The following is a 16,117-nucleotide window of genomic DNA, read 5'->3' as shown; positions in this document are numbered from 1 at the left end:
CCCCCACATATAAAATGAATTAATATATTTATATATATATATATATATATATATATATATAATAATTTTTTCTTGTTATTTATTTAATTTGTTTCCCTCATATTTCAAAATCTGCAATAAAAACATGCTTTTTGTTGACCGGTTATACAGGTGTGAAATAGAACATTAGAAAAAAAATGGTAGACTACTTTCAAAGTTTAATGCAGCCTTTTACAATGAGGATGGGGGATATTTTGTCATTTATAAAGACGATACCTATTGATATTCAGATCAGATTCACAATGGTCTTGATTAATGTTGAACGTGCCATCAGACTCCCAATCTGTGCTATGTACAAGATATATATGCATATAATACAGCTTACTTATATCCATGGCAGAAAACCTCTAGAGAACACATTCTCTATTATTTGGCTAATTCAGGAGTTTTAAATAACAACCACATTCAACCTGTTTGTTTTATTTATCAAAACCCGGCCGGACTGACAAAGTGCTCTTAGTCTCGCCGGTTACCGCAACATAAGTTCCTGTACCGCGGTGCACACTGCTCCGCTCGGCCACACTACAAAGAGTGCCTGGCAGGAGTGGTTTTGTATTTTCGTTTTTTGTTACAATGCGCCCCATCCGCAACCCCTAATCATTGGAACACCATAATTTTATGCAGCTATACATTTAAGGTTTGAAGAGATGTTGTAAGAAAGCATGGTGAGGAGGGTGATGTCAAATATAATTTTAAACACTGGATAAGAGTCTTTCCCAAAGTGCTTCAAATTCGATTAAAATACTGCATTTACCTCAGAAGGATGCTAAAATGGCATCTGTTGGGGAGAGGATGTGAAAGAAGTGAATTATATTCAATGTTGGGGAGTATTAAAGGGATACTCCAGGTGCCAAAACAACTTCATCTAAATTAAGTAACGGTGCCAGGAGGCCTCCAAAAACACTCTAATTAAAGGAGTTAAACTGTTATAGAACAGATCAACCCCAAATTTGCCTCCAGCAGCGATGTATCCCGCCCACCTCACTAAATTTTATGGAAGTGCAGAGTGCTGCAGGACGTTAGTTATAGTTCATGTTACCTAGAGTGCAAAATGAAGTGTTTTAGTTCACCCTAGAAGAAGTAGGCTTTAATGATCTTTTTTCAGCCCAGTTTTCAATTCTGGGTTCTGTAGGTTAGGGATCGACTGATTATCGGTTTTGCCAATATTCCAATTTTTTATATTTTATTTATTTATTTATTTATGTGTGTATGTATATATGTGTGTGTGTGTATATTTAGTTTTTGCATTTTTCACACACAAACAAATATGAACGTCAATTTTAGCCAGTGTTTGTGACTAAGTGGCTACTAGAAAAGACTGGACATATACCCCATTTGTAATACCTTGGGTTGTCTACTTTTGCAAATGGTATGCCATCATGGGGTTAATTTTCATTCCTGGGCTACCATTTGGTCTCAAAGGCAACATAACCAGTCTGGCAAATTGCAATGTGTATAAACTGAAATATGCTATATTTGATCCTGTAACTTTCCAAAACACCGTAAAACCTGTACATTGGGAGTACTGTTTTACCCGTGAGACATCACTGAATAAAAATGTGTACTTTATTGCAGTAACAGCTAACATTATTGTGACACTCACAGTTAAAATGCCATGCAGAACTAAAAAAAATTCTTATTTTCTCATATTTTATATTCTATTCTATTAAATTATGCTTAAAATACAAATATTTGATGTGACATGAAAACCATGTTTCTCCTTAACAAAATGACATATGATAAGTGTGGGTACACATAATATGAAAGATAAGTGAATTATGCCTGAACAGACTAAGCACAAATTTAAAGGAACACTATAGTCACCTAAATTACTTTAGCTAAATAAAGCAGTTTTAGTGTATAGATCCTTCCCCTGCAATTTCACTGCTCAATTCACTGTCATTTAGGAGTTAAATCACTTTGTTTCTGTTTATGCAGCCCTAGCCACACCTCCCCTGGCCATGATTGACAGAGCCTGCATGAAAAAAAAACTGGTTTCACTTTCAAACAGATGTTATATACCTTAAATAATTGTATCTCAATCTCTGAATTGAAATTTAATCACATACAGGAAGCTCTTGCAGGGTCTAGCAAGCTATTAACATAGCAGGAGATAAGAAAATTCTCAATTAAACAGAACTTGCAATAAAGAAAGCCTAAATAGGGCTCTCTTTACAGGAAGTGTTTATGGAAGGCTGTGCAAGTCACATGCAGGGAGGTGTGACTAGGGTTCATAAACAAAGGGATTTAACTCCTAAATGGCAGAGGATTGAGCAGTGAGGCTGCAGGGGCATGTTCTATACACCAAAACTGCTTCATTAAGCTAAAGTTGTTCAGGTGACTATAGTGTCCCTTTAAGGTTTTGTTTACGTTTTGACTTTATCACAACTTGTACAACTGACTCAGTCCTTAAGGGGTTACGTGACATTATAAATGACAGCATGTAATTCACAGGAAAACCAGATACATTCATTTTTTTATTTGTAGCAATCTTAGCTTTAAATCTTTCACTACTAAGGTGTTAACCAGGGAACAGTGTATAGTTTTCATGTACAATTTGTATGTGTAGAAAAAAAATTATTAAAGGGACACTATAGTCACCAAAGAACTTTAGCTTAATGGAGTGATTTTGGTGTATAGATCATGGCCCTGCAGTCTCACTCAAAAATAATAATAATAATAATAATAAAAAAAATAGTAGTGTGCTTTGTTCCTAGCTTGGTACTATGTAAATTATTTTACTGAACTCCTTCTGAATATTGCTGATATTCTGTTTAGCTTCTCTCCAATTGCATTATACAGAGGTTTCTCATACTAAGGGTGCAAAACTCTAACGTGTTAGGGATAAAAAGAACATTCCAAGAACAGCAATAACCTATGCTCTCCTGTAGGTCATAGTGATAGGATGTCTATTTTCTTTTTCTTTTCTGCTAGATATTATTACATGCAGCGAGTTGTAGAAATTGAAAATAAAATACCACCCTCACACTCTGTGATGTCACATGAGGAAGTTTATGAATACTCTGCATGTTTATAGCACCGAATGGAATTATTCAATGATGTTCACAGTTTTTGATGTATGAAACTGCTGTCCAGTGCTGAACTGTGTATCTTGTAAATCCATGGTGAGCAGTGATTCATGGGATATACTCCAGCACCAATAGCTAGAATTGCATGACTGGTGTCAATGTTTTTTTAGTCTGAGCAGAGCTCATTCTGCAAACCTTTCAGATTTGCTGCAAATATGGGAAATTAAAAAAAACTTTTTTTTACCGCTATACCGCTATACCGCTTTAAAAATAGGACTTAATTCCAGATTGAATAGTTCTTTCAAACAAATGCTTTCTAGAACCACCATTCTAAAAGGCAACTCATCTCTGGTTGTCCTGTAAGAATTACCAGCTTTGAAATTCAAGTATCTATCAAACCATTTCAATGAATTGGGTCTAGACTAAGACATTAGAAACCATAACATTCTATCTATGAGATAGTATACACTATTATTACATGGTTGACATAGTGGATATCTAGAAAAAGTAAACTGCCTAGTCAGCATACTTGTAATGCCTCCATATGCAAATCCTGTCCCTAATCAGTAGGAGAGGCACACACATGTAGATATATATTAAATGCATACAAAATACACAATCCAGCACACTCGCTTACATACTAAACAATGATTTCAAATCTCACAGATTGTAATAGTTTTATTTAAAAACACCTCATCTAGGCAAAACCATCTCTTCTAGTTACATTATATGATCATATATTGCATAAGCCTGCCACAATGTCAATGTACCCCTCTCTTGGCAGGTCCTACTCTAACAGCCTAATGATTGCTCCTATGAGATGAATTCACTTACTTGGGAAATACTTCCTTCTGGGACATTTGGCCTGGACTCCAAAATATATAAATAAATGAAACCAAAGATGGCTAGGGCTGCACTCACCTGAACATGCATACATTATAATGTGCTGATGGGGCCAATATATACAGCATACAAAATACATAATCCAACGCACTTGCTTATTCATTAAACAATGATTTCAAGTCTCACAGAATGTGCATATATGCTGTTGACGTAGGACCTGCCAAGAATGGGCTACATTGACGTTGTGGCAGGCTTATTCAATATATGATCATATAATGTAACTAAACCCCCATCATTTTTTGCCTAGGTGAGGTGTTTTTAAATAAAAGTATTAAAATCTCTAAGATTTGGAAGTCATTGTTTAGTGAATAAGCGAGTGCGCTGGATTGTGAATTTTGTATATTTTGGCCCCAGCAGCACCCTATAATGTATGCATGTTCAGGTGAGTGCAGCCCTAGCCATCTTTGATTTCATATATATATATATATATAGTTTGTGTGTATGTGTATGTATATATATACATACATACACACACAAATTATATATATATATATATATATATATATATATATATATAGATCCTGATGAAAGTCCTGAGAGAGGACTGAAACGTTGATCCTGGCATCATGTTTTAAACTTGCATAATAAAAGAAGATTTTTAACCTGAAGACCGTGAGTGCTACCTTTCTACTTATACTTTTATATATATATATGTATATGTATATGTGTATATGTATGTGGTAAAATAAATAAATATATATATATATATATATATATCCCCTTCACTCCAACCAAGACAATAAGAAAAAATATTTACCCGCTGCTCTGGTGGCTAAATGATACAAAATACAAAAAATACCGGCACTCTGTGAGGAGCTGAAACGTCGATCCTTTTCTTCGAAATAAATGAAGATTTGACTTGCTGAAAATCCTTGAGTGACGGTATTTTTTGTATTTATATATATATATTCACGCGCACACACAATGTAAGTTTGTTTGTTTGTTTTTTTTTGTTTCCCCCAGAATTACCTGATTAATGGCAAATGACAGCATTATCTGAGTTGCTGTTTAACGTTGAGGCAGTGAAGCAAAACAACGGCAGACCCATTAGAATATTGGTTTTATTGTAACAGGCATCAGCAGCAGAAAAAGTGATGTATCGTGCTAATCTCACTTTACTGATCAATGGCGACACCTCGTTTAGAGTACAGTGTCTTGTTCTGAAGATTATTGCATTCAAGGGACATTTGTGATTTATAGAAGATTCAAATAAGGGTCTCGAAAGTGATTCATATTTTTATTATGAAAATATTAGCATCTTCAACACTTTAACATGTCCTCTTTGGAGAAGTGTAGACCTGAAGGAAACATTGTAATACTTTGATTTATTTATTCATATAGAACAGTTTGCAATATGGAAATTACTTGAGATACCACATGGCAATGGGAATCCTATGCCCATTCTGATCTCACTCTGGAACCTACCACAATGTATAGTTATATGGATTTCTGTTAACCGTGTGAATGGTTTTAAAAATGGATTAGAAACAGACCATACATGGCAACACTACAGGTATGCAGATAGGTAATGTTTTATTGGGGAAGGGGGAGCACCACCCTGCAACCATCATAGATACTTGTAATTATGTATGTATAGTTACATTTAAAGCTATGTAAACAATTACTAGGACCTCATGTGTTCCCCAATTTACTTTGAGGTAAGTACAAATAGATGACATGGAGTATAATCCAGGCAATACAGATACATTGAGAATATAATGAATACAGATACAGGCATGTTATGTTCAGGCAAATCTACAAATTTATGTTTTCTGCACTTTCTAATAAATTTACATCCATTTTCATCAATAGTCAAACAAATCACACGGCATGCGATATCACTGGTATTACCAGATGTTACCAGTGTGGAACCACCATAATTCTTGTGGATACAAAGGGAAAATCATCAGAAAGTGTAGTCTGTAGGGAAGAAGACCTCAATATATAATTATATTACAAAGTAATTTATAAACAAGAACTCAGTACAAATGATTTGTTTAACCCCCCTTTTTCTTTTTTGTTCTGCTGTTTTGTAGCAATCTTTTAGAATCTCCACCTTTCTGGAGGCATGTGAACTATCACCTGAAACCGTAACTGTGAAACACTAAAGTTATAAGTCAAATAATAATAATTGACTCCAACAGTGGAGTTATCCTTGTTAAAGGAACATTATAGTGCCAGGAATACAAATGTGAATTCATGACACTATAGGTTTAAAATAGCCGTTTATGTCCTCAGCCCACTTTACCCCTCATTAAAAAGGTGATTTACTCATCTCTATTCCAGCGCCATGTGGGTCTCCTCATGGCTTGCTCCCCCTCCTTGGCAAGGATCATCAAATTTTAATCAATTGATCTCTATGGGGAGCATTCAACTTCAGAGCATGGAGACGCTAAACGTCTGTACTACACGTTGTGCAGCACTGACACATAAAGTGCCTCTTGTCACTGTCACTCAGACAGCCACTAGAGGTATTACTAGTCAGTATTGTAATCGCATGTCTTTTCTCTGAAAAGGCAGTGGTTCCTATATTTAAAGAGGGTTCAAAATCCTTGCCTGGAAATTATAGAACTGTGAGCTTAACTTCTATGGCTGCAAACGTTTTTGAAAGGTTATGAAGGGAGAATATTCCTTGAAAAGAGTGTGGTTATCAGCAAAAATCAGCATGGTTTTATGAAGCACAGGTCATGTCAAACTAACTTGATTGCATTCTACGAAGAAGTAGAAGTAGAAGTATAGATCAGTGTGTTGCAGTGGATGTGATCTATTTGGATTTTGCCAAGGCATTTGATACAGTTCCACACAAAAGATTAGTGTTCAAACTCAAAGAAATAGGTCTAGATGAAAATTCTTGTTCTTGGGTAGAACATTCGCTTAAAAACAGAGTACAAAGAGTTGTCGTTAATGGTAAATTTTCAAGCTGGATAGAGGTGGCAAGCGGTGTCCCTCAGGGGTCTATTCTGGGACCCCTTCTATTTAACATGTTTATAAATGATCTTGAAGACAGCATTGAAAGTCATGTTTCAGTGTTTGCCGATGACACACAACTCTGTAAAGTAATACAATGTGAGCAAGATATTACTTTGCTGCAGAGGGATTTAGATAGACTGGAGGACTGGGCACTCAAATGGCAGATGGAATTTAATGTTGAAAAATGCAAAGTTATGCACTTCGGCGTAAAGAATACACAAGCAACGTATTCCCTTAATGGAAGCGGTTCAGGGATAACAACACACGAAAAGGACTTGGGAATTGTTATAGACAACAAACTATGCAACAGTGTGCAATGTCAATCAGCAGTGGCCAAGGCCAGTAAGGTATTGTCATGCATCAAAAAGGGCATTCATTCTCGGGACGAGAATATCATTTTGCCTCTTTATATATCACTGGTAAGACCACATATTGAATATGCTGTGCAATTTTGGGCACCTGTTCTAAAGAAGGATATTATGGCACTAGAAAAAGTGCAGAGGCGGGCTACAAAATTAATAAAAGGAATGGAGCATATCAGCTATGAAGAAAGGTTAACAAATTTAAACCTATTTAGTTTAGAAAAACGTCGCTTGAGAGAGGAAAATGATAACATTATACAAATATATTCGGGGCCAATACAAACTATTGTGTGGAAATCTATTCACAAACCGGACTTTACATAGGACACGAGGCCATGCGTTTAGACTGGAAGAAAGATTTCGTCTAAGGCAAAGGAAAGGTTTTTTTTTTACTGTAAGAACAATAAGGGTGTGGAATTCTCTGCCTGAAGTGGTTTTATCAGAGTCCATACAGATGTTCAAACAGCTACTAGATGCATACCTGCAAAAACAGAACATTCAAGGATATAATCTTTCAATGTAGGGTAATAACTGCTTGATCCAAGGATAAATCTGACTGCCATTCTGGGGTCAAGAAGGAATTTTTTTTCCTAGCTTGTTGCAAAATTGTGCTTCAAACTGGGTTTTTGTTGCCTTCTTTTAGATCAACAGCAAAAAACAAATGTGAGGAAGGCTGAACTTGATGGACGCAAGTCTCTTTTCAGCTATGTAACTATGTAACATTAAAAAGTCTGAAGCTACAGTCTATAGACACCAGAATAACTACATTAAGCTGTACCAGATTGGCGAAATGTCAACAGCAGAGTCACCCATCTGTTGGAGATGTAATAATACACAAGGGACATTTCTACATATATGGTGGGGCTGTGAAAAAATACCAGTCTGGAAAAGGACTTTTGAATATTTTAAGCTAGTATCAAATGTAAAAACTTTGAAATCACCAAGTGCAGCTCTACTCAATCTAATGGCAAAAAAAAGTGCTATTCATTTTTTATTTTTTATCCATTGTATGATGGCAAAAAAATTAATAAAATAATAGCCAGAAACTGGATATCTTCAGAATCTCCATGTTGGTCCCAATTTAGAAAACAACTCGACTCAATTTCCAGCTGACAATGGAAATAATGTTAAGTAGAGCAAATGGAATTAACTCGAAGATGTATAAGAGATGGGAATACTGGCAAATAAAAACAGATGAAATTACGAGTTGTCCAGTTATGTCCCATATAAAAAAAACTTATTTTGTTTTAATGTATTAGTGGGAATTAAATTCCTACTGAAAATGTAACGTTACATTTGTGAACTGATATAGACATATATATATATATATATATATATATATATATATATATAAAATTTTTTTTCTTATAAATAAAACAATGCAGCGCATTAAGAAAAAAAATCTGTAGATATTCTGGTGTCCCTTTAAGGTTTTCCCTAATTTTTATAGTGGTTTCTTCTATGCAAAGACCACATTGACATTGTAAAACGTTGACTACAATGTAAATTCAAAAGTGTAGCTTCGATTTTAATTAAATGACCGGTTTGTGGATATATTCGTTTCCTTTAGAGGTCGTCTCCACACACCTAAAGCTTGCTGAACTGCTTTGTGTGAAGAGTGAATCATTTTTGTCCATATTATAGAAATGCCCACTTTTATAAATTTTCCTACACCGTGAAAAGGAAACCAGTCTTGTTACTTCCTGGTAGTTTACCCTCTGCATGCATTTTTCTATTAGAGGGTAGATATACTAAATAGTGGGGGGGAGAAGGGGGATTTGTCTTGAAATCCAAATTCAATATTTGAGAAATATTTTTTTCAAAATGTTCCAGTGACTACGAATAAGATGTGTAATATTTCTTCTATTGATACTGTATTGTCATACAAATGGTATGATATGCACAGGCAGAATTTCAGAGAATGACAGTGTGGAAGCAACCTGCCGTACAACACTCAAAACGATAGGCGGATGCGAATTAGGGACTTTAACTTGTGGCTTGGTAAATCGTGTCGGAAGCAAGGATTTGGCTTCATTTCTCATGGTAGCTCTGTTTAATGGAAATAAACTGTACAAAAAAGATGGTTTGCATCTTTCTCAAAAGGGAACAAATGTTCTCAGTGAGCAGTTCAGAGGTTTTGCTAGGATGTGGCAATAATGGCAACTGATAATGTAGATTTAGTCGCAGTTACTGAGACATGGTATAATGAGAGAAATGACTGGGACATGGCAATACCAGGGAGGGCAAGGAAGGGGAGGGGTGGCCCTGTATGTGAATGATAGCATAAAATCTAGCCTAATAAAAGTTAGTGAGGCGAACCTAGTCCGTTTGGGATACGTTAGAATTTGGTAATCACACAGTAACTCGTGTAGGTGTGATTTATAGGCCCCCAGGACAAATAGAAGAGTTATATAATCTACAAGTTGAGGAAATGGCTAAAATGACAATGAAGGGGGAAATTATCATCATGGGTGACTTTAATCTTCCTGATGTGAATTGGAAAACCAAAATAGCTGCTTGTGCCAGGAGCACACACATTCTAAACTCCCTATTGGGATTGTCTCTAAAACAAGTAGTTGAGAAGACAACTCGTAAAGAGGACATACTAGATTTAGTGTCAACAAATGGAGATTTTGTATCCGATATTACTGTAGGTAAAAGTTTAGGATCCAATGATTATCAGTCAGTGTCGTTTAGTATACACACCACACAAAAACTAAAGTTTTAGACATGAGAAAAACAGACATTTCTAAAATTAAAATGTGTAAAGGAGTCATTATCAGACTGGAACAATTTAAATGGAATCCAAGAGAAGTGGGATTACTGTATATACTCGAGTATAAGTCGAGTTTTTCAGCACACTTTTTGTGCTGAAAAACCCCAACTTGACTTATACTCGAGTCAATGTCTGTATTATGGCAACTTACATTGCCATAATACAGACAAGGACCACCGGGCTCATTACAAGCCCCGGCGGTCCGTTGGGGGCTGGCAGAGAGCGTTTACTTAACTTTTTTGCAGCTCCTGTCAGCTAACTTCTCTCTCCTGCGTTCCGGTCAGATCCCCACTGCAAGTCTCGCGAGCGCCGCGGGCAACACTCCTGCCGCGCGGAGCGTTCCCCGCGGCTCTCGCGAGACTTGCAGTGGGGAGCTGACCGGAACACAGGAGAGAGAAGGGAGATGACAGGAGCTGCAGGAAAGGCAAGTAAACTCTTCCTGCCAGCCCCCTCCTGCACAGTACACACCACTGGACCACCAGGGAATGAGAGCCCCCCTCCCTGGCCATGTATCAAGCAGGGAGGGGGGGAACGAAAAAAATATAAATACAAATTAAAATAATATTAAAATAATAATATAAAAATAAAATATTAATAATATAGCAAAAAAAAATTAAAATAATAATTTAAAAAATTATAAAAATGCCTACCCCCCTCCACCAAGGCTCTGCATCACATACACGCGCACTCTCAGCATTCACGCGCACTCTGCATTCACGCACACACTCTGCACTCATTATATATACACACACACTCACACTGCATTCATTATATATACACACACACACTGCATTCATTATATATACACACTGTAAATAAATATTCAATTAATATAATTTTTGGGGGATATAATTTTATTTAGAAATTTACCAGTAGCTGCTGCATTTCCCACCCTAGTCTTATACTCAAGTCAATAAGATTTCCCAGTTTTTAAGGGTAAAATTAGGGGTCTCGACTTATATTCGGGTCGACTTATACTCTAGTATATATGGTATTTTAAAGTTGCATTGCGGAAGGCAACAGAAAATTGCATTAGGCTTTGCAGTAAAAGCAAAAATTCAAGAAACCACTGTGGTACTCCGCAGGTGTGGCCAAAATAGTAAAAAATAAAAGCATTTAGTAATTCTAAAAAATACCAGAGTCAGGAAGGCAGAATGATCTATACGATTAGGCAGAAAGAGGCTAAGCACACACAGCAGAGAAAATAGCACAGTCAGAAAAAAAAGAAATTTTTTATATACAAAAATTAGAAAAGAAAGTAAAACAAGGATTAGTTAGATTAAAGCAGAAGGAAGGTATGTAGAAGAGGATAAAGGTCTAGCTGACTGCATCAATTAATATTTTTGTTCGGTATTTACAGATGAAAACGAAGGAAAGGGGCCTCAGTTAGGAAAAGGATAAATGAGTCATTTGTTACATGTAAGTTTACAGAGGAAGAGGTTCTATTTTAACTGTCAAAAGTAAAGACAAGTCAATGGGACCTGGTGGAATACACCCAAAGTTATTAAGAGCTTAGTGGTGTACTAGCAACAGATTTATTTAACCAATCATTAACAGCAATAGTCCCAGTAGCTTGGAAGTTAGTGGATGTCGTGCCCAAGAAAGCAACTATAGGCCAGTAAGCTGCCTTACTTCAGTAGTGGGAAAAGTAATGGAAACTATGTTAAAGGATGGGATTTTTTTTTAAATTTCTTTATTTTTGAGTCGACACTGAGTGCGGCATAGTGATATACAGTGGCTCACGCAGGGGCGTAATAAGTTTTACATGGTATATAACAGTAGATAGGTGTTTTTTCAGATTATATGACATTTGTATTTTGCCGCTCGGTGTCATTTTTAACTGTGGAGGGCAATTCTTGCCCGTTCATAAAGTAAAAAGAACACAACAATACAATAAAATACATTAAACTGTAAGGGTGCAATATGTAATTCGAGACACTTTCCAACCGATTCACAGTGGTTACATACAATCCTTTTTCTGCGTAAAGCAGTTCGGACTTTTGTGCTGTCGGCTATGTGCTATGTTCAATGCTGTGCATTAGTTGGAGTCATGTCGTAGTGGATTTTACAGTCGTGTAGGTTCGTTTCTGGCAGTTGCGATTAGTGTCGACCCGTCCCATGAGCCATCCTATCCCGGGTTCTTTTTTGGTCGCGGGTTGCGGTGCCCGGTCGGGTTCTTTTTTGTGGCCGTCGGGATTATCCTAGGTAGGCCCTAGTGCCGGGTCGTGTGCTTAGGGTGGTCACAGTGCTTTTCTTACATTTCTTGGTACCAGTTTAGTGGTGTGGTGTTACCTTTTTGTTTACAGTCTGGGTGGATCCTTCATATTGACTTGCTTGTGGTTTATATGAAGTGTATCGCTGTCGTCATCCAGTCTCCCTTTGGAGACTCCCTTTGGTTGGAGGGAGGGAGGTGGGGGAAGCGGGGGGGGGGGAGTATGGGGCTAGGGGGGGGGGAGGGGTTACACTGTTAGTTGGGGCGCATGGCGGATCAAGGCCCCTTCTGGAGCCTCTGTCTTTGTCTAGCTTGTGTGGGTTTATTCGTCAAGATAGTCTTCCCATGGTTGCCATATTTTATGGAATGATTTCTGTGTTCCTAATTTGGGCTGTGAGTTTGTCCATCAAATATGTGTCTTTGACCTTTACTATCACGTCATTGTCTGTGGGTAACGTGGGTTTCAGCAACGCCTGGGCTAGAGCCCTTCTGGCCGCCAGTGTGATTTTATTAAAGAGTTGTTGTTCTTTTCTAGGGAGGCCGTCTATGGATTTGGACAATAGGACCGACCATGGGTCTAAATCTATGTTTCACCAGTACGTCAGTTAGTAGTGTCTGTATGCACTTCCAATATTTGTTTATTTCCGGGCATTCCCAAGGATAGGATTGTTGAACATCTAACATCACAGGGATTTCAAGATCAGAGACAACGTGGGTTTTCTTCAGGGAGATCATGCTTTATAAGCCTTGCCCCGCCCTGCGGAGCTCAGTCTGCGCGGAGCCCTCCATGGGTGAAGATGGATTATTTTTTTGTGCGCTCGGGTTTTTTCTTTTTCATCGGGTTTTTTTTTTTTTGCGCTCGGGTTTTTTATTTTATTTTTAGTTCGACGGCTATCATGGTTTTTTATTTGGCCTTTTTGGGGGCTGAAAAATGAAGATTTTAGAAAAAAGAAGACGTCGAATGGTAAGTTTAATTTTACTTTACAGGTTAGCAATTTTATTCCCCCCCTCACTATTTTTTAGGGTGAGGGGGGTAGGTAGGGGCATTTTTTATTTGGGTGGGGGGTGGGTGACTAGGGGCTTGGGGACCCCTAGTCACCTTGATGGGGAGGGGGGGGAATTTACTTAGTGCCCCCACCCGCCGCCCAGGGGTGGGGGCCGGGGGTCGAGGACGGTAGGTCCCCCCCTTATTACCATGATGGCCCCCACCCGCCGCCCAGGGGTGGGGGCCGGGGGGGGGGGGAGGACAGTAGGTCCCCCCCCCTTATTACTATTATGGCCCCCACCCGCCGCCCAGGGGTGGGGGCCGGGGGGGGAGGACAGTAGGTCCCCCCCTTATTACTATGATGGCCCCCACCCGCCGCCCAGGAGTGGGGGCCGGGGGGGAGGACAGTAGGTCCCCCCCCCTCTTATTTCCATTATGGCCCCCACCCGCCGGCCAGGGGTGGGGGCCGGAGGACAGTAGGTCCCCCCCCCCCATTATCTTTATGGCCCCCACCCACCGCTCAGGGGTGGGGGCCGGGGGGACAATAGGTCTCCCTCCCTTGTTTTACTTTACGGCCCCCACCCGTCGTTTAGGGGTGGGGGGCAATATATTTTTTTATTTTATTTTATTTTTTACAGTGAGCAGCCATAGGCTGCTCACTGCTTACTAGACATGCCCCAAGTCATTTTTACTTAGTGTTAGTAAATTTGGCTGAAAGACCAATTCAGGTCTTTCAGCCTTTTAGTAGATGGCTCCCTGATACCGTGGGAATTAGGGAGTTATCTACTAAGCGGCTGCAAGATGCAGCCACAGCAATGAATAGGATCGGAGTTTCATTCATTAGAATGAAATTCCGATCCGAACAAAGTACCGAATTGCATCCTAACGCCAATGGAGAAACTCTTCTCATTCTGTTAGGATGCAATTCGGCAGTTTTGCCGGCGTTCTGTCTAAGTGACAGGACGTTCGGCAATACTGACAGGAAGCATTGTGGGAACTGGGAGGAAAGCTAGGGATCATGGGAAAATTGCTCTGACCAGCGGAAATGAAGCACACTTTGCTCCTCCGCTGGTCAGAGCTGGTCAAGCGGAGGAATCCACCATAAGACAGAGTCCCTACTTTGTCTTATGATTTTAAAGAAAACTAAAGAAGACAGGAAGAAAAGAATAACAGATCCCGAGAGAGGGGGAGAAGAGGAAGAGATTGAGGAAAGGTAAGTTCGGCATGACAGTGCCGCTTTAATCTTTTTATTAGTGATATTGCAGAAGGTCTTGATGGTAAGGTATCCCTTTTTGCTGATGATACTAAAATATGTAACAGGGTTGATGTTCCAGGAGGGATAATCCAAATGGGCAGATGATTTAGGTAAACAAGAAAAATGGTCAGAGTTGTGGCAACTGACATTTAATGTGGATAAGTGCAAGATAATGCATCTTGGACGTAAAATTGTACAGCACACTGGTGAGACCTCACTTGTAGTATTGTAGGCAGTACTGGAGACCGTATCTCCAAAAGGATATTGATACCTTAGAGAGTTTAGAGAAGGGCTACTAAACTGGTTCATGGATTGCAGGATAAAACTTAAAAGTAAAGGTTAAATGATCTTAGCATGTATAGCTTGGAGGAAAGACGAGACAGGGGGGATATGATAGAAACATTTAAATACATAAAGCGAATCAACACCGTAAAGGAGGAGACTATATTTAAAAAAGAAAAGCTACCACAACAAGAGGACGTAGTCTTAAATTAGAGGGCAAAGTTTTAAAAATAATTTCAGGAAGTATTACTTTACTGAGAGGGTAGTAGATGCATGGAATAGCCTTCCAGCTGAAGTGGTAGAGGTTAACACAGTAAAGGAGTTTAAGCATGCGTGGGATAGGCATAAGGCTATCCTAACTATAAGATTAGGCCAGGGACTAATGAAAGTATTTAGAAAATTGGGCAGACTAGATAGGCCGAATGGTTAGCTGGCGTCACATTCTATGTCTCAGTGGTATTCTCTTGATTTTGGAAGTGTTTTTATACTTGTTTGTTTTATTTTGTATATAGAACAGATTTATTTTTTTATATGGGAAGTAGTTTATGTAACCCAGGCTTGATCATAACGATGGAAGTCCTTTACCCATTCTGATCTCACTCTGGAACCTACCACAACATGTATAGGTTAGAACGATTTTCAAAAGTGCGAATGCCTTTTAAGTCTGTTACTTTTCCAAAAAGGAATGTTTTACGCTTACAGCCTTTAGGCATACATTCCTGTGTTATCCTTAACAAATAAAATGAAATCCTTTCTGTACAATTTTTCATTTTATTTTTCTTTGCTTTTCTAGTCGGGGGGGGGGTGTTATAGAAAAATGCTCTGTGAAAGCTGGAATGATGCTGTCATGACGTTCTAATATGTAAACTGTTAATGTAGTCCTGTTTTTTTTTTTAAAGCTATAATCTGACCAATACATGCTTCTTTCTGTTCCACAGATAAACACTGGGGGGAAGACAATAGAGGAGCGGCGTTCAAGTTTAGATGCGGAGATTGACTCCTTGACTAGTATTTTGGCAGATTTGGAAAGCAGCTCACCATACAAACCACGCAACCAGGTATGATCCTTTCTACAGAAGCTAATGCAACGACCGTTATGTCTTTTGGAGCTCCTCTTTTTGCCTTTAGGTCCTTTTGGCAACTTGCTTTTTCCCAAACATTCTTTTGACATCTAAACTGTTTTAAACTAAAGTGATTACTATTCTACTATTTTTTTTTATACTACTATGCCATTATTATAATACAAACACTTGTTTTACGTCACATAAGACTTCGTTCAAAAGCCAGAATAAATAGCAAGTCCT

General features: G+C 38.4%; 1 protein-coding gene across 7 annotated transcripts in view; it reads left to right on the top strand.

Moving 5' to 3' along the window:
* Nucleotides 1-16,117, top strand: part of LPP (LIM domain containing preferred translocation partner in lipoma) — a 317,702-nt gene that overhangs the window by 147,452 nt on the left and 154,133 nt on the right. For all 7 annotated transcript variants that reach the window (XM_063442809.1, XM_063442806.1, XM_063442805.1 and 4 more), the window contains one exon: nt 15,752-15,871. In XM_063442809.1, the coding sequence (XP_063298879.1) occupies nt 15,752-15,871 (120 nt within the window). The remainder of the gene's footprint in view (nt 1-15,751; nt 15,872-16,117) is intronic.

The sequence above is a fragment of the Pelobates fuscus genome, chromosome 2 (genome assembly GCF_036172605.1).
Source record: "Pelobates fuscus isolate aPelFus1 chromosome 2, aPelFus1.pri, whole genome shotgun sequence".
Lineage (NCBI taxonomy): Eukaryota > Metazoa > Chordata > Amphibia > Anura > Pelobatidae > Pelobates > Pelobates fuscus.
Note: the sequence above shows the minus strand (reverse complement) of the source record. Positions and strands in the feature narration are given on the sequence as shown.